At 33.9% G+C, this 27313-nt stretch overlaps 1 protein-coding gene across 1 annotated transcript; it reads left to right on the top strand.

Moving 5' to 3' along the window:
* The first annotated feature begins 1139 nt into the window (after window positions 1-1139).
* Window positions 1140-27313, top strand: LOC118265543 (uncharacterized). Its single transcript, XM_035578469.2, has 7 exons — window positions 1140-1348; window positions 20780-21013; window positions 21270-21398; window positions 23513-23627; window positions 25386-25564; window positions 26374-26436; window positions 26816-27313. The coding sequence occupies exons 1-7, from the start codon at window positions 1306-1308 to the stop codon at window positions 26884-26886; spliced, it is 834 nt and encodes a 277-aa protein (XP_035434362.1). The 5' UTR covers window positions 1140-1305; the 3' UTR covers window positions 26887-27313.

The following is a 27313-nucleotide window of genomic DNA, read 5'->3' as shown; positions in this document are numbered from 1 at the left end:
CTTCTTTAATTATTAATTTAGGGCAAAAAGGTATATAAACACATTTGTAGGCAAAATAATTTTCTACAAATTATGATTTTAAAAATTTTATTACGATGCATAGTTTCCGAGATATAGCAAAAAAAGTGTTTCCATCCCTTTTTCCAAGATGGCGGCCGGGGGACAAGGGTGGCGACCCCACAAACTTCAAGTTAAGCTTCTATTGACCCCCCTACATGATCAAAAAATAAAATTGCGTCCTCTAAAAAATGTAAAGCTCATGTAACATTTCAATGGACTAAAAACGATATTATGTTTTGGATATAAATTGAGATAAACAAATGACACGTCAATGACGTCAGACCTAAAATGATAAAGCCCGAAATATATTTTGTTCTCTTTTTAAATTCAAATTATTGTCGCCTTTAGAACAATACAAAATTTAAAATTGATAACAGAAACGTATCGCGTTTTTTTTTCTAAATTAGTTAATACACAGTAAGTCGTGTATATCTTGTTCGTACTTTGCAATATTTGAACGTGTTTTTAGTTAAATCAAACAAAAATCCTTTGAGACAAATTTATTTATAGTTTGGCAACGTCGCAATAAAATAAAAGAATAAACATTAAAAAAAATTAACCTTTAAACCTTCTGTCTCGCACAACAAATGTGAACAGCAGCTGGTTGCCCAGCCGATGTGCGAACTGAGTAAATTAGGTACATAAGTGGATACTGTGTTTTATTTTTAATATAGAAGTCAAAGGTAAAACATAATATCTATTATAAAGCACAGGACCGTGACACAGAACACTATTCCATTATTTCCCCAGACCCCTGTCGTACAAACTATTCACAGAGCTTTGCTAGGGAACTTTTTACAAGTTCTAACTTGAAATAGGTACAAAACACTACACAACATACAACCCATATCAATTCATTCAGTCAATTATCTAACTACAGTATTTACTTCCCCAAAAAATATTCAAATAAATTCTATCCATTCCATTTTATTTTCGTTCGACGGTACGAAAAATACGTACACAACTTTCCGATTCACCCTTCCTCACGAAAACATGTACTTACAGCATTACAAATATGGAAAGCATGTCGGCAAATGTTTTTAACGCTGTAATAAGGAACTTGTAAAGTAACTCAACAGGCAGGCGCGCCGCATGCGCCCTTGCAGCAGGATCACTTCATACTTGAAAGTTTTCAGTCGGCGCGCCACCACGGAGTCGCGCGGTGGTCGCGTGTCAGCCTCCCTTCTCCCACTTTCCCTCGAGTGCGAAAACATCCGGGAAACATTTGACAAGTGTTGAGAGACTATGAACTATTCAATACACTTCGTGTTCCTCATACTGTGCTCAAGTTGGTATCGATTGTTCATATTATTATTATGTAAATTTAGTTTACGTTGTTTCTATCAGTTACTATTGCGTGTTTGAAAGTTTCTCGTGTGTAATTTTCCCGTCATCCTGCCTGATTGTAGGCGATTGTGCTGTTTTGAGTAACAATGACGCCCTTTGTTTCCACTGCTTTCATGTGTACGTGCCAGCGGCGAAATTATTAAAATTCGTTTGTTGAAGGCCGCGCAATCATTTCAGAATAAATCATGAAATCAGGAAGGAAGGAAGAACACAACTCGAAATCAAGTCTTAATTGTTCCCTCGCGTTGTTCTGAGATTTCCTGTAAATATTGCAGGCCTTTAAAAGTATTTACGTAGATCTTCATAATTGATATAGTATTGTAAAATTATGAGAGAGAGATTTTCAAAACTCATGTGAGAATGGAGTTTATTCTCAATCTTAATTACGTTCTCAAATTTCGCCACTAATTCTAATTGTTCGAACCCAATGACCAGAACTCGACAGTCGCACTTATAGCCGGTAGTAAAAAACACAGGGAATATGTATATACAACAATTAATATGTATCAAAAATAACTTTATTGGGCAAATTATTTTTAGCGTTAACGGACAGCCAGCCAGACAATGTACACTCTAAATTCGTATTCCATTTAAATTAAATCGAAACGAACTTCCAAAACTATACACGTCCGTTATAATAAAATTAAAATCTTGAGGAAGAGTTCTAAACTTTTAAAACACGTCTGAAACTCATTTCTGACGCTAACTGGTAGAATAAACAATTAATGGTTTAACTATTAAATGCGAAATCATGCAAAGTAGGTTTATTTGCATGGAGGTTCAACTTTTGGACGTGATTAACTCGCTCGCAATGTATCTACTTGGAGTTAGTTAGCGGTGGTTCAAAACAGGTGTCAACTTATAAAGCTTTGTGCTGTTCGTGATACTTAACTTTATAAATTGACTAGCTGACCCGCGCAACTTCGTTTGCGTGTATCCCGCTACTTCGACAAATACAGTCAACGCACCAACACATATTGGATACTAATTTTCAATTCACAATAACTTCTCTTTCCCTTAACCGCGTTTAAAATATTAAAATGTTTTTTGGTTTCTGTGACTCTTCTTTGATCGCCCCCCCTATCAGTTTTTGGAAAAAATATTTAAGTAATGTACAGATTTTTTTTTGTCTTATATGTATAGATCAAAGTCGTAGTACCTACTTTTTAATATTATTTATAGGGACGCTGCCCCCGCCGCCGCGGCCGGCCCGTACCGTGCCGCAATACTAATATCGTGATATCTCCTAAACTATATGTCTAAATAACACACTGTAAACTGCAAAAATAATCTAAATTAAATGCTCGTGATGATGAACTTACTTATTATGATAAGGATATATGTATTATTGGTTATATCACCAGTTAAACATCACCCAACGAATTAAATGTTTTTTAATACAGAAAAGTAGTTTTTGTGACTTAAATAAAAAAGCTGGATATATGTCATCGCGGACTTTTTTGTAGAACTAATAAAGACCAATGTTTTCGCTATACATTGTTCTTACTTGTATCCAACGGTATAAGCGGCGCACGCACAAATGCAATCTTCAATTAGTTTTTTTTCTGACTTCTTGGACATAAATCGCTATAACTCAGCTAATATAGTTTCAATGTATTTCAATTATATATAAAAACCTGTCGGAGAAAATACTCTTTCTATTAGTGAAAACCGCATCAAAATCCGTTGCGTAGTTTTAAAGTTTTATGCATACGAAGGGACTACAGACAAAATGGGCGACTTTGTTTTATACTATGTATAGATAGTCAGCTGGCAACTCAGTCACCTTGTCTCACTTTGATCAAATTGAGTGTCGATATTGCGAGTGATAGGTACGTGTTACGTTACATGCTGTTTTAACACACTTTTGTAAATTCTCGTCCACAGTTTTTATCCCATTAAAATTTGTAAATATTCCAGTATGTAAAAAAATATTACAAAAGTACATATGTACGTAATTGATTAGACGAATTACTTTGTGATAACTTTTACTTATAGTTTACCCATTATTTTGCAGTTTTATTGTAATAGAGATGAGTCGCATTAATGTTAGTTTGCCCAAATCGAAGGTTGAACCACTCACCAGCGCTCTGCGGAGATTTCGCTTGATACTACCTACTCGAATAAACTAGATTTTTATATGATTCCATATCAAACATCAGAAAATACCACAAGCCAAGGATTCCACGTAAATCTATGTACATGTCTCTTTCATCTCAAAATAAAAAATCACATGAAAAATTATACTGTTATAGGAATTATGTTTCTATTCCTCTTTATCATTCTCCAATTTTTTATGATTTTCAAACATTTACCCACACTTAGATTTTCTCCGTGTCGTAGTTGCGTTCACAAACATAATAATTTTACACGTGTAACCCAGACTCGGAACAACAATCTGTGGATCACACAAAGAGTTGTTCCGTGCGGAAATCGAACCCGCGACCAGCTGCACGGCAGCCAACCGGCGAAGACAATCGGCGAAGCGCTATTGTTTCATGGTAGATATCCCACCTACTCGCACGTACTAAGTGTAACGTACTAAAATCTGCCGGTAACTTTATTTTTCATGCAAGGAGCGATTAAATCAATTTTCAGATGTCACTTTTAGCGGTTACGAACAGTATTTATTCATTTTCAACTATCTTCTATCCACTAGAGACAATACGCCATTCTTGGTTACAGGTTAAGCCGTAACCAGGCTATCGTTCTAATAAATTTCAACGGAATTATTAAACAAATTCCTATAATAGTAGTCTCCGATACATAAAAGTGTCTCAAGAAGATACCAACGAATATACACCGACAAGTTTTCATTTAGTTACAGAGTGTGGCAGAAAGTTAACCAACTTAATACAAACCACGTAAAATCTATATCTCAAATAAACATTCGTATTTATGGGGTAGAATGCACCACCATAGATATATGTAAGTACGATAAGCCAGCGGAACTCCCGCGGATATTGAACGTTAATTTCCTGTATTGGTTACGATACCGCTCAACTCTACTGTTTCCTGCCGTAATGTAGACAAACGTACCGACGGGATACAAAACTCAATACTGCAAGTTGTCCCCTTTGTGAAAATCGCGATTTTGTAAACATTTTTGTCACTTTTTAGTGTGCTTTTCCACCACAAATGTGCTATGTAGCTGTGCAACGAAGATGCGCCCCCAGAAGTAGATGTGCGAGGAAAAGCTCGAGTATGCAATGTATCGATAGTAGGGAAGCCATCTATACTACACATCCATAGCACGCCTCTTTCCATTTAAAAAATATAACTTAGCTGAGTCCTTTTCCACCAGTGCTAAGATATGTGTACCAATGAATACGATTGGTTGAAGTCAAACGCAAACGCAACATAGCATAACACATCTCTGGTGGAAAAGTGCCTTTAGGATTGTGTTGTGTATTGAAGAGAAAAGATTAATAACCGCCAATTTTACAATATCCAATTACGTTTCTGTTAGCCTAACGGGACGATAAATTTGTCGTATTTTCCATCAGAAACCTGCATAAATGTGTCTGTAAAGCTAACAACAACTTACTCAGACTAAATAAATAAACCAAATAATCCTGGCCGTCAAAGAATTTGGACGTAAAATTGATTGAAGTTCACAGCAATTATGTCGTGACATAACATGAATCAGTTTTTATGAAACTTGTCTAGTCATGCCATTAGACTCGCCATGTCAAAGTGAGTCAAAATATAATATTCTCTCGAGTGATGTGAGGTGAGCCAAACGCCAAACACTGGCCACAAATCAAATTCTAGTTTGTGTCAATCAAGTTACAATGCGAACGTCGAACCATCCTACAATATCTTTTTGCTAGAAACTCGATGAATTAATTTTTACGGCCAAAGAGATTCCACTTTTTTGTTTACATAGCTATATTTCGGACTTGTCACCATAGTAACTTGTTATTTTATGAGCGAAACGAAAAAATATGAGAGTTAGCCTTAAACATAAAGTGTTATTAAATACAAAAGTCGAGAAGGTTCACCCTAAAAAGTTTCTTCCCTCTTGGAAAAAAGTTTTCATTAATTTTTTTATTCCGACACTCTTCATTTATGTAAAGTTCTTGTAACCTTTACTTTTAACCCTTCTTTCGTGGTAATGCAAAAGTGTAACTTTGTTAGCGGGCATTTTCTTTGTAAAAGGACGGAATATAAAAACAAAAACAAATAATTAACTTCAGTTAGCACCCGTAAGGGTGCTTTTCCACCAGAGATGTGCTATGTGGCCATGCGATAAAGATGTAATATCTAAGCTAAAAACTGTGCTTTGAAGTTGCGCCACCGCAAAGTATAGTTAAAGTAAAGATGCCCAACTCGAGTATGCGATGTATCGATAGTAGGGAAGCCATCCCTAACCCACATCCATAGCGGTTGGGAACGGTTGGAAACCAAAAGCATCCACTGCAACATAGCATAGTGCATCTTTGGTGGAAAAGCAGCCTAAAGATACTAATGAACACAAAAAAATGGAAAGAGTTAGTTACTAACTTATGTAGTAGATGCGAAATTTGGCGTTCTATCGTTTCTGTCTACTCGAAAGACCACAAACGAGTATATATGTACCCATTTAAAAGTTAATGTGAGTTTTTTGGTTTGATAGCTCTAATGCTTAAAGCACGTAGTGGTTGAGTCATAAATATATGAGGTCCAAATTTGCAAATAGAGCCTAGCAACAGAGCGTTTTGAATTTTACTATTTCAAAAAGGTCAATAAAATAGTAAAGAATCTGAAACTGACGACTTTTCCTTGATGTATAAAGGACTCGAATAAATTAATTATTACTGTATTTATTTTACTGACAAGCTTTAATTTGTTAAAAAATATGAAATATTTATACAGTTTCAATACTTATTTCAAAATACTTTCTAAACAATCTCGTAGGTCCTTGCTGTTAGGTAAGTACTCAATGAAACTAATCAACGTTATTAAAGTTTAAACTTCATCTATAAAATAAACTAGCAAAGCAAGCTCAGTAACATTACATCTTTCCGGGACAATTTAATTTAGCAATAATAAAAGAAGCTACTTTACGATGTGCTACGTCTAGACTCACATAAAACATCTAAAATGTAATAAGGTAACTGGGAAACTTTTATAGGAAACTGCTGGATGTTAGATTTCAGATATCAATATCTTTTTATGGCCCTTCGTTACTGAAACTGAGTGTAAACAACTCTATGTATGTGACATCGACGCTACGACTTGTGTACTTCTTGAGCAATCACGTTCTCTTTTAATCTTATAAATGAGTTGATGTTTTACGAAATACGTATATGTAGATACATTTTACGAAATATGCATAGTATTACTATGTAGATACTATGGTCGTGACAAATGAAATAAAAATATGGATATGGCAATTTTTCCGTTTACCACAACCACTCTATACAAATCTAAACTAACTCCGAATGACAACCCCGAAAATCCATCAATAGGAAGTACTTTTCTAAAAGCTGTCAGATTATGAATCAAACAATATTGTACCTACATGGACTATTTTAAAAAGTATTTGTAGGGTGCCTATTGAGTTTAATCCCTTGCAGAGGGATTTGATTGGCTGTTATTTTGTCCAGCCATCACTGAAGCTGACATGAGATTTGTTAGCACATTGATTGGTCAGCAGTGAAAGGTTTATAGAACGCTGATGAAGCCACATATAAACACATCTGATAGAGAGTTGTATTGCAGGGCATTGATTACGATTATGGAACAGAAATTATACCCTTAGTTAATGATTTAGAAGCATGCTCGGCCATCACAGATTAACTACACGAAGTTGTACTTGGTGTAATCAAAGTAAAGTATAAAAAGAAAAACCCATCAAAATGTGTGCTTCAATAATTTGGAAACTTATCAATAAATTAGTGAATCTCATATTCTACAAAAGTAACTTAGATAAGAGTTAGGAATCAAGAAGCCAGATAACGCACTTCCAAGTCAATATCGCTAGATAAACAATATAAATCGACGGATAAACAAACACAAAGTTAGTAAGTAATATATGTGTAATAACAATCGAGGTTTCAATCTACTTGAAAGCCTATAACCACGAGTGAAGCTATATATAATATTTAACCTATATGCTGTTATGCCACATTGCATTATTCATGGACTATTTGAGAGGGATAAACTACGAAAACAATATCTAACTGTAACGTCGGTATAATAAATTCATATTGGCGTAGGGATGCTCTGTTATTGCGAAAGAATGTTTATTTCTTGTAGCTTGGGTAAGCATGCTAGTGGTACTTGTGTAAGTAATGGCTCATAACATTTGTACACATATTTTTTAGACATTTTGGTGAATTATCTATAATTTATAGCACCGATTAAACGGTACAACTGACCGATTCTATTTTATTATAGCCAACAAAAAGCTTCTGGACGTTTATTGAAATAATATAGGCTTGTATTTATTTAGCATCGACAGTTTATTTATCTGAATGTTCTATTTTTATAGGTTTCCATTTGATTAAAACATTGATTTGCTTCTTCGCTCGTGGGAATTTGTGGTTATATCTATAAATATTTTGTGTATTGTTTAGGTTTTTTACTTAGATATCAATTGTTACATTGTTATTGGTATTATATGGAAGTTTTGTATTATCACAGGCATATAGATGCACGGACCGGCTAACAAGTACCGCAGGCGGACATTGTACTAACTGCAGACTAACATTTCCAAGTTGCTATCAAAGTTTTCCTGGTATGGACAAAGTTCCACCGAATTCCTATCCGGAACTAGAAGACCAGAACCAAATTAAACACGACTATCTACTTTTGCATTTGATTGACCATTCCACTGTTTGTATAGGTACCCACCTACTTACGTGCTTCACATAATGATTTTGAAGGAAAATGTGCCTACTTGGGTAAAGTACACTGAATGTAAGTTATTTATGGAGTGGCTATCTCAGTAGTCCAATTGTTGCAATGTAATTGCTAATAGTAGGAAGGAAAACTCGCACGAAGCGCTTCACTTCAAGTTAACTTGTGCGAACTGCTAAGGAGCGGCATTCTTTGCCGGAGTCTGTTTCCTGATGGGTATAACCATGGTGTCTTCAAAGTAGGGATGGCGATTCTTTACGAAAAAGATCGATCTTTAAATCGATTCGAATCGTAGTCTAATGAATCGATTCACGAAAAGATCGAGGCCTACAAAATCGATTCTTAAAAAATCGATCTTTTCTTTCAAGTTTGCGTTTACAATGTAAATTTATATCAATTTTATTAAAAACAAGATTAATATTGCAATTAACGATATCTAATCAATAAAATCAGGGAATTAATAAATTACTATTATTTTTATTACCGTATCAAACTATAAGATCAACTATAAAAAAAAATAAGTACCTATTTATATACTGAATGATTTTATTGATTACAAAAAAGTAAAAAATAAGGTAAAAGTTAAAAGTTTCAATATTAAGCATTGGGAATTATAACTGGGAACTATAGTTCCCAATGCTCAATATCTAAACTCTCTCTACACTCATAAACTCGCGAGATCTTTAACCGGCAGCACTCTTATAATTCAGGCACATTCAACTAATTGCAAATAATTGTATGAGAAAAAATCGAATGTCGATTTTCAAGGGTGATATATCGATTCAGTGAATCGACACAGTACTTCATATCGATTTAAAAAATCGATATTTTCTGCTCGAAAAATCGATTCTTCGATTAATCGATCTCAGATCGCCATCCCTACTTCAAAGCCCAAGTGAATAGGTTGCTTATGGGCAGACATGTTCCATCGTAGGCCGCATCATCACTTACCACCAGGCGAGATAGCGGCCAAACGTCGACCAATCAAATATAAAAACCTTTAATCTGTACGCTAAATATTATGATGATTATTTTTAGTAAGGAGATGGCTTATAATAATCTTACTCCTGTTATACGATAGTACGTTTATCTCATATTATATTAAAATGTACAAAAAGTAATCCATACCAATTTTAGTAAGTTCACGTCAGGAAAAACACGTCTGATGTTTTTCTTGTTTGTTTGTTCATACATGTATAAGTGTAGCGTGTGTATTTTGGTGTAAAAGCCATCGCACACGTTATGGCTCTCACGCGCGTGCAGTTTATAAAATATGCGTGCGTATGCGCCATAGTCGCACAGACGCGTGAATTTTTTACACATTTTGCCAAGATGAGAAATGCCTATAGTACTGCTATATTGTTACCTACCCTTTGAGGGATTGTTTCTTTAATTAGTGACAAAACTAAAATGGATTAAGATAAAATGCTCCATGTGTATTCATAGAAGAGAGAAAAACGGCAGGCTGTAAACGGAATGCTCTCGATAAACACTACAATAATTGGTTTTATAATTTTAATAGTTTTCGTGTTATTCAAGCCACATCACCCTAAAGCAATTGAGTACAACAGAACTATTATAACATAAAACTCGTTTCCACTATCACCTGTTTGCGGCGTATATTGATTCCGTCATTTTTTTAAATAAATCTCGTTTTTTACCATCTGCGTTTGTTTGCAGCGTTTGGAGGCGTTCCGTTTACATCCTGTTTTAGTCCAATGGTCACAAGTATCACTTGCAACATTAATATTAAATGTGAAATCTTTGTGAAGAATTATTATGTGTATGTATACGTATTCAATATCGATTATCGATATCTTTTGTTTATTGCAATTGCTCACGTTACACTACATAATATACAGAATACAATACAAAAAATGAAAACACTGCATAATTATATTTCAACGTAAATTAATTGACAGCCGTGCCTAACAAATGATATTAAAATATCAAATAACAAAATATGAAATGAACTTGATATGGGCATTGTTGCAGACTTCATGATGATAATAATAATGTCAATATTAAATAAAAACTGTACATACAATTGTATTGTACATTTTATATTCTATATTTGTATATGTGAAAGTTTTATGAGGATGTATAGACGTATAAAATTACGTATGTGTATGCACGTTTATTACATTTTCACGAAAAAACTACTGAATGGATCTAAAATGAAATTTGGCACACATATTAGTCTGGAATAAACACATCCTAGACACGTAGGCAAAACCGCTGGAAGAATTTAGTTTTAAAATATATATTTGCGTGGATATCAAAGTAGCTGGGCAACGAGTCGTAGGTTTGATTTCCACACAAAACTATTTTTATGTGATCCATAAATCCTGAGTCTCAACAAACATACAATTTCACATACACAATACACCCGTGAAATTGTATGTTTGTACTGACGATACAGGAGAAAAGCATAGTGTAGTGAAACGTAGTTGTAAAAAAATACATGCAGTACTATTCTACTGTAACAGATTGTACAGGTAGGTACTGTTAGCGACTTTCAGTGTGACGTCAGCTATGTACATTCCATGTTACACTGTTGCATATAAAAGTCACTGTAATTGAAAAAGATTTCCCTGAAAAATGTTTGTAAGGCTGCAAGGCTTTAGTCATGCGCATATTCAGGGGATCTCGGCCAGCTTAGACTTTCAGTGAAGCGAAGACACATCACTGAAACTTACATTATACAGAAAATCGTTTCAGACCTCTCAAACTTGATGCATATTAATTTCTTCATCAATATTTTAGAGCTTATAACTTTCGTAGCGAATTATCTTTTAATCAATATTTTGACTAACTACATTTTCTCTCTGTAAATTATTTTATGAAATGTAGTTGTCAGTTGTCAAGAGATTGCTTACAGAAAAGATAAACAAAGAAATATAAGTTGATTTGTTACTAGTTAGTTACCGGTAATCATTCCAAAGACTCCTTGTTCGATGAAAATAGATTTAGAAAAACCGATTACCACTAAAGTTTTATTAAGTCTATAGGTAGTGCATATTATTTTGTATGAATAGAAAAGCTTTCAGCTTTAGCCTGAAAACAATTGAACTCCTTTGTTTAAGGCTTCGCCCCATATTTCCTGGGCAGTTTGTTGCACCGCCTACTTCAGCTAACTGCTGATATTATAAAATGGGTTTCTTTATTAAACAACTATTTTTAGAAAGCTTTGCTATTTTTATTATATGTTTGTTGGTGCGGTTTGAACCTTAGTTCGAAGGCGTGTGAATTTGTTTTATAATTTTCATTAATGAAAATGTGCCTAGTGGATTGTACTTCAACCTATGTAGGTATGTATTCAAGGTACCTCCTAAAACCGTGACTAGTCACCCAGATCAGAGACGGGCAGCAATATCTTATGATTCCGTAGCATTTGCTTGGCAGTGGTACGTCAGAAAATGATAATATGTATATGAAAAAATTGTTTATGTTGATTTCGAGTGAAAATATTAGAGTGCAAATATTAACTAAATGACGCACTACGTAATGCGTGTAGCGAATAAAATGTACAAATCCATATAATAAAAATGCTAACAAACAATGTGCACACAACACGGCGCTGAAATAAAAACTTTATACCGCAGAATATTTATAATTGACAAGACCTTTGTTTGTTCAAAATAAAACAATGACAATAACACGAAAGCCGGATTAACGTAAACAAATCACAAAAAAGTACCAGTCGTTCTTGGCACAGAGGTACGATAATTAATTAGCAGTGACACAAAGAAATGTATTCAGTTTTTGATCGCTGAGCTAAAAGCTAAAAAGGGGAGAATTTATTTCAGAGGAAAATAATTACCGCTCGCAAACAAAGAGATTAACTTATTCTGTAGCCGGCAACTGAAATACGAACGTTACTCCACAAAGGCAACATGAATCAGATTCTCTTTTATTAGGTCTGTGTTGTTCTCCCCATCAATTTGTGTCCTTACTCTCATTAAGATTAATACTTTATTCATAAACCCCCGCGCCGACGTATTCGCTTGTCGATTCATTTCTTTGTGATCTCCATTACTGGCAGCTAACAATAAAACTTGCAAGTACATTACTTCCCTATGACATTCATATTTAATACAAAACCTTTTAAGCCATCGCTTTGGAGTATAACTTTTTTAAGTATATTTTTACTTTCATTCTCAGAATGTAGGCTAAACGTTTAGTGTATTATTCATAGAATATGAAAACGGGTTGATGTACTTAGATATATTGAATCATACATGTTATAAATAAATAACAATTTCATTACATCACATTGGTAATCTATTTACCAAACTATGTTTAACTATAAATTGAAAACTATCGACAATTGCCATAAATTATTTATTGACGCATAAATATACCTATATATATACAAAAGATATATTGTCAAACTATTGTCAATAACAAAATTTGATTTCGTAATGCCTGTTACAATACTATAGCGTGTGTACTAGACTTCCCCACTAACAGGCCGCGTCAGTTGCTAACTGGATAATCCTCAATCAACGTATATGCAGACGTACCAGGGCAGCGGCATTAGGTTTAGCACACAACACGATGCATCGAATGCCATGTGATTAATCTTATTAATAGGAAATCTCGTCCACTCGTTCCAATAGCCTGTATTAAACAGAGAGGTCATATTATTCAAAGATTTATTTAGGTTACTGTAGTCAGCGTGTAGATATATTATGTACTTTCATACAAAATCTATGAAAGATTAGGAAATATATTCACCAATATCTTGTCTGAGTATCTTTGGACCTACTTTACATTTATTTAGGTTTTCATTTATACATAACGGTAATACAGGTAATAGAAAGACGAATTTTTCGATATTAAACCGAATCGTACCTATTTCGCATTATGTGCTTCATATTTCTCGTACATAAGAACCATTGAAGCAGACGATTGGGATCTAAGGATCCTAATAATATATTTTTAATCTCTTTGATCTCGATTCCGCTACGGCTTCTTTAATATGTATGGATATCACATTTCGTACGTACCGGCTCTGCATTTAAACCCATCGTGTTCCATTATGACCGTATTTTTTTTATTAATAGACTAGCTTTTGCCCGCGACTTCGTTCGCGTGGAATAGTGACTTCCGGCAAATTTTTGGTTTTAACCACATAGTTCCCGATCTCGCGGGATCTCTTCAAAAATGAGATGTGGAAGATATTCCAGGGAACTCTTCAAAAATCAACATAATGAGCTCTGCGTTTGAATTTAATAGATGTATACTCACTTAGGGCATTGAAAAAATAGTTTAAAAACAGACTTAAACTAAATTAAAACCTATCCTCTATGCTATAATAACCAAGCTTAAACTAAATAATTTAAAAGAAACGACTTAAATCTAATCTAATTAATTTATAAATTAGACTTACAATTTTATTAAAAAAACTTTACAGTAACTACTAATAATCGATATCAAACTAAACCTACGTTAAATAGTTTAACCAAAAAACCAGGAAAACCCAACAAATAAACTTATTAATTGACAAATACAACGAAACCAATTTAGAATATACGAAACAGCAGGACCACTACAGACAAATAATCATACAACTGATAATACACTTTTTCTACGATAGTACCGAAGCGCTCGGCCGATACCCAACCAAATGAATGTAACGAAACCATAGCGCGATCTATTTCGATCCCAACGCCATCTATCGAGGATAAAGACAACTTGGATTATTTATTTATACTCCGTTCGGGCATTTTCTTTGTACTAAAAGTTTAATTATATTGATATTATTTTTTTCATACCTTTTTACTATTTATTTACTTTTTTTCGATGAATTAAAACAATAACATGAACCGAAGTCGTGTAACGATCGACAAAGAATTATCTATACTCCGTTAGAGCATTTTCTTTGTACTAAATGTTTTATTATATTGATATTATTTTTTTCATACCTTTTTACTATTTATTTACTTTTTTTCGATAAATTAAAACAATAACATGAACCGAAGTCGTGTAACGATCGACATAGAATTATTTATAAATAATTTATTTCTTATTTTTATTTTTTGATTTTTGAAATAAAAATATATCTATGTCCTTTCTAAGGTTCTAAACTATATCTGTACCAAATTTCAACCAAATCCGTCAAATAGTTGCGGAGATTAATGGTATGTCATAGAATGTTCGACGTGATTCTTTAATTTGACATAACTTTTTTATTTATGAACCGATTGACATGAAACAAACACTAAATGTAAATTTAAGCATCCCACAATATATTCGTGAAAACCGCATCCAACTCGGATCAGCCGTTTCTGAGATTAGCGCGCACAGACGAACAGACAAACAGACAAACAGACAAACAGACAAACAGACAAAAAAAAGTTAATTACATTTTTGGGTTCGACATCGACATAACAATAACCCCTGCTATTTTTTTTATTTTTATTTTCAATGTACAGACAGCACTTTTCTACGATTTTATTATATGTATAGATAGCTATTCTATTTCTACAGCATATTTACTGATTTTAACTTTCAATTCAGGTCAGGTGAATTAAGAAATAGTGGTTATAAACGTACGTAGATTGCAATTGTTATGCAGGAAAAGAGTTCTAAGTATATTTTGTATTTGTTTTAGAAGTTTCCTGTTTTCATAGAACTAATAACAAGTAATGAAAAGTCTGCTGGTATTCCCCGAAGAGTTAGCCTATTATATCAGTTCTTTCTTGGTATCATTATTAGGTTTAGTTAAGTGTTCCTAATAATAAATTAAAGTAATTATTATAACTGAGGTTAAAGTACTCGCTCAGGTATAAAACAAAGTGTAATCTCATGATCAAAGGGTAATCCAGTAGTTAAAGCTTTCAGTAGGAGATTAGTTTATGGCTGGTATGCAGAGATATGCTATGCTACGTTATTGTGGATGCTTTAGACTTCCACCAATGATATCCATTGGTACACACAGCTTAGCTAGCACTGTTGGAAACGGAGTCAGCGGAGCTATGTTTTTTATATAGAAAGATGCGTGCTATGGATGGCTTTCCTCATTGCATACTCGAGCAGCGCATCTTCCTTGCACAGCTACGTAGTTTAATATCAGTGGAAACGGTTACATAGATTCACAGCTTAGTTATTATATCTTCATAGCATACCACATAGCACATCTCAGGTGGAAAAGCAACCTAAAAGTACTTTTTTATAGTGTTGCTTGTTTTTCCTTAACTTTATAGCTAATATTGTATATTAACTGTATATTACACCAATATAATATTCTCTTGTAGGTTCAGTTTATGCGCCTCAGTCTCGCACCTCACGTGAAAAAAGACTGATAGTAATATCTGAGGATGTGTATTTTCGCATTAGTTTTCACTAAGAGATACCAAAATAATTCGCTTTCATCAAGGTTGGTAGAAGTGAATATACACGATATAATCACTATTCTCACTGTCGTGTATAACTGCTAGGTATTTCAGATGAATATAAAATAATAGTTTCACCCACGCCACGTGAGCTGAAATCCGTGTCACATTAGTTATTTAATTGTTAAATTGTATAATTTGTTCTCCCTTGGTTACAAATGTATTCTATCATTTGCGCCTAACTTGTCTATCCGTGATTGTTTCAAACCGTATACCTACCTAATTGTGTTCCACTTGGCGAAATTTGGATAAAGCATCGCTAGATACAATGGCAATGAAAAATGTTAGGTAATGTAAAACTTTTAACCTCATTATTTAGAACTGATATTTATAGAATGGAAAAATAATTTATTACGTACATTGATTTGATGAGAGCGTCAGCGCATCTTTGGTGTTAAACGCGTGATGTTCGAGTATAGTCTGTCGTGTTTAGTCTAGCTAAACTCGAAAATAACTGGACCTATTTGGTTAGTGTTAATCTTGAATTATTTATGAAAGTTCAGGGAAAGTGTAAATCGTCAGCTGGTTCTAAATAAAATGGTGCCTTTTGATTTGTAATGATTTACTTATTTATAGAAATGTATGTGTAGAAATTATTGGTTCAAATTGTTCAATTACGGGACCAAAGGTTAAGGACTTAATTATACTTCTGGCCACTGAAATGATTAAGATTGGTTTAATTACTTAAATGATATTTTCCACGGTAAAATTCACATCCAGACAATTATTTATAATATTATAGCTGTTCAGAAATATATTTCAATATTCGAATTACAAGATAACTTAAGATATTATTAGATTAAGATGTAGGCGTATAGTGGGAACTACAGGCGGGCTCTTTATCTTGTAGGATTCATAAGAATAAGAATATGACAATACCACCGACTCCACCGAATCTTTTAGGCATTTTTAATAATCCATTTATTCTCGTTTCTTAGAATCGATTCGAGATTTCGGGAATTTTCTCTTAGTGCTCCTCTACTCTCTCCAAGGAACAGATTATATTCCATATGCCGCCATATTTTCTTTACATTAACTCTGATTGGCCAGCTCCAAATAATCAACCAATCAAAAGGTTCGGACGAGTTACGATTTTTAGTTAGAGATTTTTTTATAACATCTATAATATAAAAAGGAAGGAGAATTTGTTGCTAAATATCGAGAAAAGCTGAAACGATTTTGTTAATTCATAAATGGTTTGTTATTATTAGGAGTAGGTTGTAAGGTAAGAAAAAATTAACAGATATGCACAGGAAAAATTCAAAGCGCAATATAGTTAGTGGTGTCCACTAGTTGGTAATAAAAGCAATCAAAGGAAACCATCCAATCACACAAAATTGAATTCTATTATAATTATTATATTATACATATCTTCATAAACACATCACACGACATTAATACATACATGATATCTGTATTATTCAGATGGATTTACTGATTCACTTTGTAAATTAATTTCAATGTCTCTATAGACAATACATATTATAGATAGGATATAGTATGATTATGGTAATTGTGCTCATTATACCAGGAATTGCAGTTAATGATAATAAAATTATACACAACATCAATTAATTTAAATGCAATATGGCTGATGCATTGCATATGTTCACGTAATTAAATTGATGGTATTTATTCCGGAATTAAGGTTTAATTATTGTTTGACACGTGTTGTGGGTATTTAAAACAGTTTTTTCCTATTAGGTGCAGTAATCCGTCTGTCTCACATAAATTAAATTCAAAAATTTTAAATATAAGTAACTGTCATCCTGTAAAAAACCCAAGTCTCGCAGCTCAGTCTTTCTACCGTCAAAAGTTGTGAGATCCATGTAATACCAAGTCGGTTAATCTATTTAGTGTCTACTTGAAGGACCTTCTGTCTTAAGTTATTACATAAGTTATTATCATGCCAATATTAAAAATATTTCAACGTTTTAAACAAATAGATCGTCTTGGACATCGCTTGATTTGATTAAGTATGTATCACACTACACAGCACGGGGCCAGCGACCAACAGAACGAGAGTTTTAATCGCGTGAGGCGCGAGAGACTAAAGAATCTAATATAATATTGTAATATTCATTTTGTTTTCATGCGATGTCCAAGTCGATCTATTTGTTTAAAACGCTAAATATTTTTAATATTGGCATGATAATAACTTATGTAATAACTTAAGACAGAAGGTCCTTCAAGTAGACACTAAATAGATTAACCGACTTGGTATTACATGGAACAACTTTTGACGGTAGAAAGACTGAGCTGCGAGACTTGGGTTTTTTACAGGATGTTTTTGATGATCTCACTTCTTTTTGTAGAGCCTTTCTTTTTGATACCATCTACTTCTAACGAATTTTGTTAAAGGTCTTATGATATTTTCTTATTTTTATATGTAGTCTTCCTCTTTTTCTTTTCCGGTACTACTTCTTGAGCTTCAGCCACAGTTTTTCTCAAAGCCCATCCCTGTCTCTATGGGCTTTTCTCGGAGGCTTTGATGTCTCAATTTTTGACAAGTCTGGACGGTAAATACTTCTTAATCTGTTGTATTCACAAATTGATGATTCCTGCGCTTTAATACTTCCAAAGTCGACATTAATGAGATGTAAACCGCCCAGACTTGTAACTTCGAAAGTGCCACGTAAGCTTGACCGGATGTGAACACTGCAGAACCTATATATTATATATATTTTACAAGTAATAATGTTGTTCAGTTTCATGGGCTAAACACACCCTTACCCACCCTATACCCCCTCCCTTGCCTCATATGGTAGGTACCTATCTACACCTATTAAATTTATAACCACCACCAACCACCAACTGCATAAATAACTTTGTAATCCCATATATTTATATGGGATTACAAAGTTATTGATGCATTTGGTGTATTTGGAAAACTGGACCGAAATTACAAAATATTTAAGTTTTCCCATTTTAAGACACTAAACTCTATATGTATTCCAAATATGAAGCTTCTAAGTCTGCTAGAAGTGCCGGACTTTTGATGATCGGTGAGTCAGTGAGTGACAAAATTTAGAAACTTTAACAAGTTGTCATTCTTAAACTACTGGTTCAAATTGACTGAAATTTTAAATAAGCGTGTTTATACAATGTTTAGTTACTGAAGATTCAGGTTTCTTGCTTTATCCACATCCGAATTATAGGGGGTCGAAAAAGGCCCGAATTGCTTCGAGAAAAGGATGGTACGGCCGTGCCGCTTTTTTTTGTAAGACTTGGTGCTTCAAGGGTCACTGCCGTGCCCCCGGATCATATTCTTTCACATACAACGTAACACCGCGATTGCTACGAGTATCAACGTATCAATATTTGTTAAGTAATTGTGATAGAAAAAAATCTCTACTTTCTGCATTTTATACAAATAGTACCTATTTTTCTTCTCTTAATTGATACCAATTGCCATATCGACGGTTGAAAGGCAAATTGATCTAAGCGTCATATTTTTGCTATATTATGATACATAGACTTATTCTTTCAGATATAACCATCGAATGATGTATAATATATAATACTTTTGCTATACTCATTATAACAAAAATATTGCTTAGATCAATTAGCCTTTTAACCGTCAATATTAATATGAATATACTTGTTTTACATTACAATGACATGTATTTTATTACACTTGCATAAAATTAATGTAAAACTAAAACTAAGCACAATTGTGCATGGTACGCCATAGATATCTGTTTGGCTGTCACAAATCTTCAGTGGAGCTTAAACTGACATAACGAGATACACGCCCAAAGCCTACATGTGCGTATCTAATCCACTGAAGACGAGATTAGTGTCAGTACCTACCGCCCCTTTAAAAATGTTCATGACGATGTCATACCAACTTCTAAATGAACAAAGAATATCATATTTAAGTGATTGGAAATGTATAAGTCTCATACCATGAAAATTAAAAATAATTACTTATTCGTTTTAAAAAAAACATTGCCCTAAAGTATAATTTTCTCCTGTATAGTAGGTGCGTTTACAAACATACAACTTCTGAACATGACACCTAGACCAGAAACAACAATTTGTGGATCACACAAAGAGTTGCTCTGTGCGGGAATCGAACCCGCTACACGTCGATGGCCGCCAGCTGCCTAGCTACCACGCCAACCGTGCAGTAGAAACATCACATTTGACAATGTCGTAGGTGGTACCTAGCAGATATTAATATATATTTTTCTTGAGTATACATTATGCCAATTACAGTAGGTAAAGCTACGTATGTATTAGATACCACGCAAAATTCTATAGGAACTCTTTACTAAAGATTAATTATAAATTCTACTTTTATCTATCCAGCTATCGTATCACAAACAAGTACAATGGATAAGAACTACGTATTTATATTATTGTACATCTATAAGTATTGACTGTGATTCTATATTCTAAAACACTCCCAAAATTCAAACTTGCGTTGTTTAATTGAAGTTACCGGAGGTTCAGTTACTCACCTTCCCAATCTTCCCGATCCCCGATTCCCCAACAACCCTGAAATTCCTAACCCCCAAAAGGCCGGCAACGTACTTGTATCGCTTCTGGTGTTTCGGGTGTCCATGGGCGGCAGCGATTGCTAACCATCAGGTGTTCCTCCGCTCACTTACCGGATTATAACATAAAAAAAACAAAATACACAAAAGGACAAATAACTACCCATTAATCTTTAACCTAAGTATAGAAAAGATTTGTAGCTTAGTATCTATTAGAGAGGTTATTTCTAGACGTCCTGTTGACCGGATTAATGTACATTAGCTCCGGATTGGGTGGGTGAAGAAATGGACCTTTGTTTAGACTTTACTTTATTTATTCAATCAGTCCAGTTTTTCCTTATACTACGTATTTGTCTCGTAAAAGCCTAATACTTATAGGTCTCTCTTCTATATATTTCTGTCCTTAATTTCTGAATTATCTTGATTTACTACAAAACACAGTTTTGTAATTTATGAGCTCGTACTGTCGTACTCAGAGACATTAAATAATTTCTTAAACAATTCCTTAGAAACGATTTTGTTCCAAAAACAATTGCTAAGGACTGGGTTAAATAATCATTAAATGACTTTGTATGGCAGTTAGTACTCTAATTTCTTTTTTTTAACATAGATATTTATTTACAGAATGTATTGCGGTGAACATAAACCGAATCGTGGTCCCGCCTCTAGTGGAGCTAGGCACGGAGTCAGTGATCCTAGACTGCGACTACAACACAGGCAAGACCCCAGGCCCAGGTCTCGTCATAAAGTGGTTCTTCAACGGGTCCACCGGCCTCGTCTACCAATGGATACCACCGCTACAACCTCAAGTTATTGGACTTTTAAAAGGAAAAGTCGATATGAGCTTTAAAATCTCGAGTAAGTTTTTCATAAACAAGAAAAACTCATAAAAATCTAGGTGAACACAACAAACACCATTTTTATTATTCAATTTTCTACACAAAATCTCCCTAGACTGAAATGAATATTAATAAAATAGAGACAGTCTAGTCCTTATATTTTTTTGCCTCTAGCAACACATTTTGCGCTTAATTTTTGTATAGGCACCTAGAGAAAATAAACCAAAAAAGAACCAAGTTTATATAAAAATGTATGTTCACACTTTTTGTTACAGATGAATCGTTACAGGCTTACAGAGCCATTAAAATAATAAACCCGGGGACACACCTCAGCGGTAACTACACATGTGTGGTGTCCACATTCATAGCAGAAGACAGTCAGACGAGATCCATGTTAGTGTACAGTAAGTAATTAACATAGTCGATTACACCCAATTTATATACGATTTGCATTAGATAATTGTGTTATATCAGTTACATACAGGTACTAGGATTACAGTGACTTCATACAACGTACATATAAACATAAATACAGCGACATGCTTGTTATTTCGAGACAGAGTAGACTGAAATTCGTATTTGCAGCGCATTACAAGATTAAAATTATTATTATTAATTAATTTTCACATTAATTAAATTCAGCTTCAAAGAAAACTTAGTATTTTAAAATAATTAGCAATATTTCGTAAAGAGAATTAATTTAGTAATGAGAGACTTCAAAATTCTCTGTAAGTTTAAACTATAAATATTAAAGGTGACTCTTAGTTACAAGAGTTCAGCAATTAACTCTAAGTGAACTAAAAACTGGGCGAAATTGAAAAGAACTTGTAGTTGAGTCCGTTTAAACGAAGTGAACTGTCAACGTCGAAATTGTTCGAGATGTTCTGTCGACACAACAAGAGATACTAAGTTAATTGACTTTTCAAGTTTCCTAACTTAACATACCGCTTCTTATTCCCCGAAGGACCAGGCAGTGGTATAGCCACAACCACTTTTCATCGTAAAGTTTACAGTTCAGACCATAGTTTAAACTTTTAAAGTAAAGATTTCCTTGTAAGTTTAGGGGATTTTAACCAGATTCCTTTCAACCATACAACATTAATCTCCGCCAACAATTGTGAAACTTCATTAATTGGTTGCTAAATAAACATACGAATACTTACTGGAAATATTACACTGACCAATACGTGACATGATTCTATGAACTTTAACCAAAATACGGTTATTAAATCCCACGTGAAAATTAATCAGCCATATTGGTTTATTTTAATAGAATGTAAATAATATTCGTGTACGCTGTTTGTACGGCGCGGCGTATATAATTGTATGGCCGATAGGGATTTATAATTAGGTACCTAACCTACTAAATTTGATAATATTATGCGTAATCTTGTAAACTAGAACAATTTCATTCAAATTGTTGGAACTGGAATATTATGACTACATTATTAGCGACTATTAATTATTATTCGACTTCGCAGAAAGGGGTTCGATTCCCAGGTTGTGCAGATTAGTTAACACCTAATACAAACTCAATTAAATATCAATTACGTTACGAATATGATCTCTATTAGCTCTAATCTGTTTAGCTGAAGTTTAATTGTCTGCTCATTTGAGGTTATACAAGCTATCAAATCTGGACCAACAAACATGTCCTAAAATTATACACATTATCACACTATTTTTATTTCGTAAAGATGAAATACGTTTTCTTCTCATGAATGGTAAATTTAATTGAGAAAAAATACATCAGAACCCTGAATTCCTTGAATCGGCCGAAGGGATCGGGATGAAATTTGAAACAAAGGGAGATTATGGTCAGGAATAACATATTAGATACTTTTATCTCCTGCGAACATGGGCAAAGCCGCTGCCAGGAGCTAGTCTCTGATATAGTAGACGAACACAGAACACAATTTGAAATAGCTATCAGTTGAGATTAATTCGATGGTACGGCACCTGTGCACTAGCCGAAAGTGCATAATAGTAGGTTTGCATGAATTTCTAACCGAATTGTCTGGGCAGGACCCTATGCGTATGGTAATCTAGTTTATCGAGATGCAGTCTACCTATGAACGAATTAGTTCATCCCCGGTCAAAGTAATTACCTGTATTCGGTTTAGGCTGTATGTGCATGAATCCTTTGTCTGGTCACTTTGTGGTAGGCAGACTCTCAAATAGGTACGTTTAAAGGTTTTTAACGTACGTTTAGAGGTTCAATGCTATCCTTTATGAAAAATATTATTATTTTAGTATAGAGTAGATTGGTTGCGAATATATAGGGAAGATTGGTTGGTATATAGTGGTTTAATTAAAAAGTTCTGTGTTTCAAAATGTGTAATAGATCCGCTGTCAATATTTGGTATCACAGTACTGTTAAAATTGTGGTTAAAATTCTGGATTAATACCGCTTTCCTTTGAGGAAATGTGTCGTAAAAACAAATGTCACTTACATACTTTTAGTCTAAATTAAATGTTTCTGTTCGATTATAAGTAACAGTTATTTTTATTCCCACAGGTCCGGGAAAGAGTTTCCAATTTGACCAGGAGAAGAAATACGTATTCTTAGTTACTTTGAAATGTGTAGCGGAGTATTTATATCCTCGGCCCGTGATGACTATTTTATCAAAGGGGTAAGTATTTTGGGTACAATAAGCTTTTTGGTAGCATTTATACGGTAGAATGGCTCTCACACGTTCTGTGACTAGATAATGAAATATTCTCTGAAATAGCCCTGTGGTACTGAACTAACTTAGTTGATACAGGCCATTATACACGGCCTACGTAACTATATATGTAATACAACAACTCCATCCAACATCTTAGATATAATGGATCCCTAAAATGATTCCCAGTATAAATACTTTCAGTCAACTACTCCTTTTCGCCTGAAAACACTATTCAGAGATTCCATCAAAAGAAAATACAAGAGATATTCTCGGAATCATTTTAATATGAGAAATGGGCCCTGATCTAATTCACCAATCCCAGGCGTTCATAACCAAAAATTAAAAATAAATCTTGTAAAAGGTAGGTAATAAAAAAGTTAATTATCAAGACTAATAAAAGGAAGTGTTTATTCAGAAAGTGTACGGTCCGGAAAATATATATAAAAATGTACAGACGGGCAGACGGCAATTTTATGGGTAATTCATGAGTTAGATAAGGTCAAGTGATCTTGTTATTCGAATCTATTATTGATGATCCTGTCCTACGATTTTGTACGTATTTATGATCTGACCAGATGCAGGCTTCGCTGATACTAATATATTTATTACTTTATACTAGCTTCCGCCCGCGACTCCGTCCGCGCGGATGTCGGTCTTCACATGGAAGTTTTATTTCTCAATTTTGAGTAACTCTGACTACATCTTATAAATATCTATCGGACCCAAATACTAATAATTAAGGAGATCGCTCTATTGAGCTACTGCTGTTGAGCTCGCGTTCTGTAGAATAAAACTGAATAATAAAGCTTTTTTCTATATTTTTCCAGGATAAAAAGTATCATATTTTATGCCCATAATAAGTAATAGTCGTATTTTATTTGTAAAGAACCTTTTTTGGGTTCGCTTGTGTTGTAAAAAAAGGAATCGGGTGAGCGTAAGACTAAGCTACTTTTTTGTAAAGGGAAATATTACCTAAACATACAAAATCATACCATTATTCTTTTAGATACTATTATTTTTCAATTAATTAATCTATTACTTTTCCTGCGATTTATTTTTCCAAAATGGTTTTACTGGCACACTTATAACATATTGCCTATCCTATCCATTATTTTTAAAACAAATTATCTTTTGTTTAGGTACTATCCGATATATAAAATACTGTTTCGAATTGAAGTTAACAATTGTACAAAGTCGAGCCGGCGCGGGGCCAATTTCCAAGTGACGTGTCTCACCCGGCGCGACGTGCCTTAGTTTTTCTTAGCTGGTTCCCTCAAGACACAGTAAAATTTTATAGCTATAAACTTTCTCGGAGATTAAACTGTTGAATAGCAAATACAGAAGCTACTAAAGTTCTCACACAAACACAGACTGACTTATTTTGTACAGTAATTCTCTGCAAAAAAAGTTGAATTGACATTAGCAATTTATTCCACAGGAACAGGACCGGTACTAAAATTTAATTTGGTCGCATTGCACACTATTTACAACGAAAACAATCTTAACGTTTAACCTAGAAACATTTACGCCACTCGAAATTTTAATGTCTTCAGAAGTCAGGTTCTGATGTTCTAATATGATGTATTGATGATGTATAAAATCACATTGGGCTCATGTTAGAATACGTGTTACGTAACAAAATCATGCTTGTTTTATACCACTTAACTAAACTTTACATGCTTCGCTGTAGAAAAAATATCCTAAAACATCAATCTCTTGCAGTAAACCACTGGAACGGGCGATCACGGACATGAGAATGGACTCCTGGGGCATGTACACCGTGGAGACCACGGCCCTGGTTCATGATGATGACGTCACCAGCCCTTGGGAGGAGTTCGTCTGCGTATTGAGCCTGCCTTTAGCTAATTACACTAGTAATAGAACTACTATTTATTATCCAGGTTAGTGTTTGAACATTAAAAATATTTTTTCTAAGATCAGAGTGCTCCAATAATTTCTGTTCTACAAGTACTTGGGCCTAGAGCCTTCAATAATTACGAATATCGAAAGACACTATATTCGATCCGAACTTAATCTTGTAGAAAAGTTCGTGTGGTCAGCGGACACTATACAGACATTAGCTGAATTATAATTATCTCATTTAACAAAAGGCTAATAAAGCTAAATGCCCAGAATGAAATGTTTTTTTATAAATTAAATTTTCTATATCAATTTCGAATTTAGTCTAACAGCCTATATCGGTGCTATTCAAACGGATTGGTTTACCCCATATTACAAAGGGCTAATAACATAACCAGACACCTCTGCCTACCCCTTTCTACTAGTATAGATGTGTAGTGTGACGTGATTAGCAGCTACGCGTACTTTGTACGTGTGATGACACCCAATGTGTAGGGTTGCTTGCCTTTGGGCCTATTACTCCGAAATTACATTGCGTTCGATAATATTGTCATTCAACCTTACTCCGTGCTTCTCTACTCATTCCTAGAAGAGCCTTTATTGCGGGAATTCTGAACGGGTATAAATGTGGGTCTAATAATAAAATTATTGTGACAAGTTCTAAAACGTTTTGGATAAATACTTATGAAAGATATCAGGCTAATTGCTATTGACACATTTTAACTAAGTAAATGTTGTCATGAACACTGAACATTTATATTATTATATTATTAATCCTATAATTTCTAAATTCCCATATTAGCTCGTGAACAGGTTTTGCAGTGGAGTTATATTAACTGACTGTTCACAGGTCTTATGCCGACGCATAGCGCAAGCATAGAAGTGAAGAAACCTATGGAACATCAAGCTAGCAGTAAGTTACAATTGACATAATTAAAATAAAACAAAGTTTTAAGAAACACGCTCACTTTTGATAACGATCTTGAACGTGTAAAACTGCTGGCTTTATTATTTTACTCGACTCGAAGATATTTTCCTCATACACAAAGTTGAAATTCAATTCATGAATTTATCCGGTTATTAAATTCTCTCATATTAAAAGTAATTATAATACTGGAAACACAACCGAAAATACACCGCCAGCAACAGAATATCCGCAAACCATGATTCCGACATAAAACGAGGTAAAATACTCTGGTAAAAATATCCAATCTGATATTCGGTAACAATACCTCCATTTTAATTAATTAAAAACTTCCCGTCTTAATTACCCTTTATAAATTTATTTTCAGATAGTTCAACGCTCCGGCTCGGGTGCACTTTACTAGTCACTTTATTATTAAGTATTAACTTTACTCTTTAATGAACTAAGTAACGCTGTACATAGTAATTTGGTCTAGAATAAAATCTATGATTTTAAGAAAGACTTAGTCTTTTAGGTTATTCAACTTTATTTGCTCTTTCGTAAACTTTAGGAAAATATTAAATTCTTTTGCGTCTACCCTAGTTTGTAACTTAATACTTTTTTGTATAAAGCTTTTTGTACTAAATATTGTTTAAAACGTTTACAAAATCTGTGATAATTATGTTTAAATGTCGACAAAAAGTCATGATGTACCTAATTGTATGAGATATTTCATTTTCATTATTATACATACGATGTAAGTACATAGGATAATAACGTTACTGTATTACTTTTGACAGTATTATGAAGACAGAAACTCAACCGGTACTGATTGTAGCTTTTTGATATTATACAAACTGTAAATAAATTGCTTAATGTACCTCCA

The sequence above is a fragment of the Spodoptera frugiperda genome, chromosome 28 (genome assembly GCF_023101765.2).
Source record: "Spodoptera frugiperda isolate SF20-4 chromosome 28, AGI-APGP_CSIRO_Sfru_2.0, whole genome shotgun sequence".
Classification (NCBI taxonomy): Eukaryota; Metazoa; Arthropoda; class Insecta; order Lepidoptera; family Noctuidae; genus Spodoptera; species Spodoptera frugiperda.
This window is presented reverse-complemented; position numbering and strand designations above follow the sequence as displayed.

Bases quoted from the DNA above. Each gene is read 5' to 3' on its own strand.
- LOC118265543 (XM_035578469.2), top strand. From the start codon at position 1,306: ATGAACTATTCAATACACTTCGTGTTCCTCATACTGTGCTCAA. The intron at 25,565-26,373 runs GTTAGTGTTTGA...GACTGTTCACAG, and splicing joins AACTACTATTTATTATCCAG to GTCTTATGCCGACGCATAGC. The intron at 26,437-26,815 runs GTAAGTTACAAT...ATTTATTTTCAG, and splicing joins TATGGAACATCAAGCTAGCA to ATAGTTCAACGCTCCGGCTC.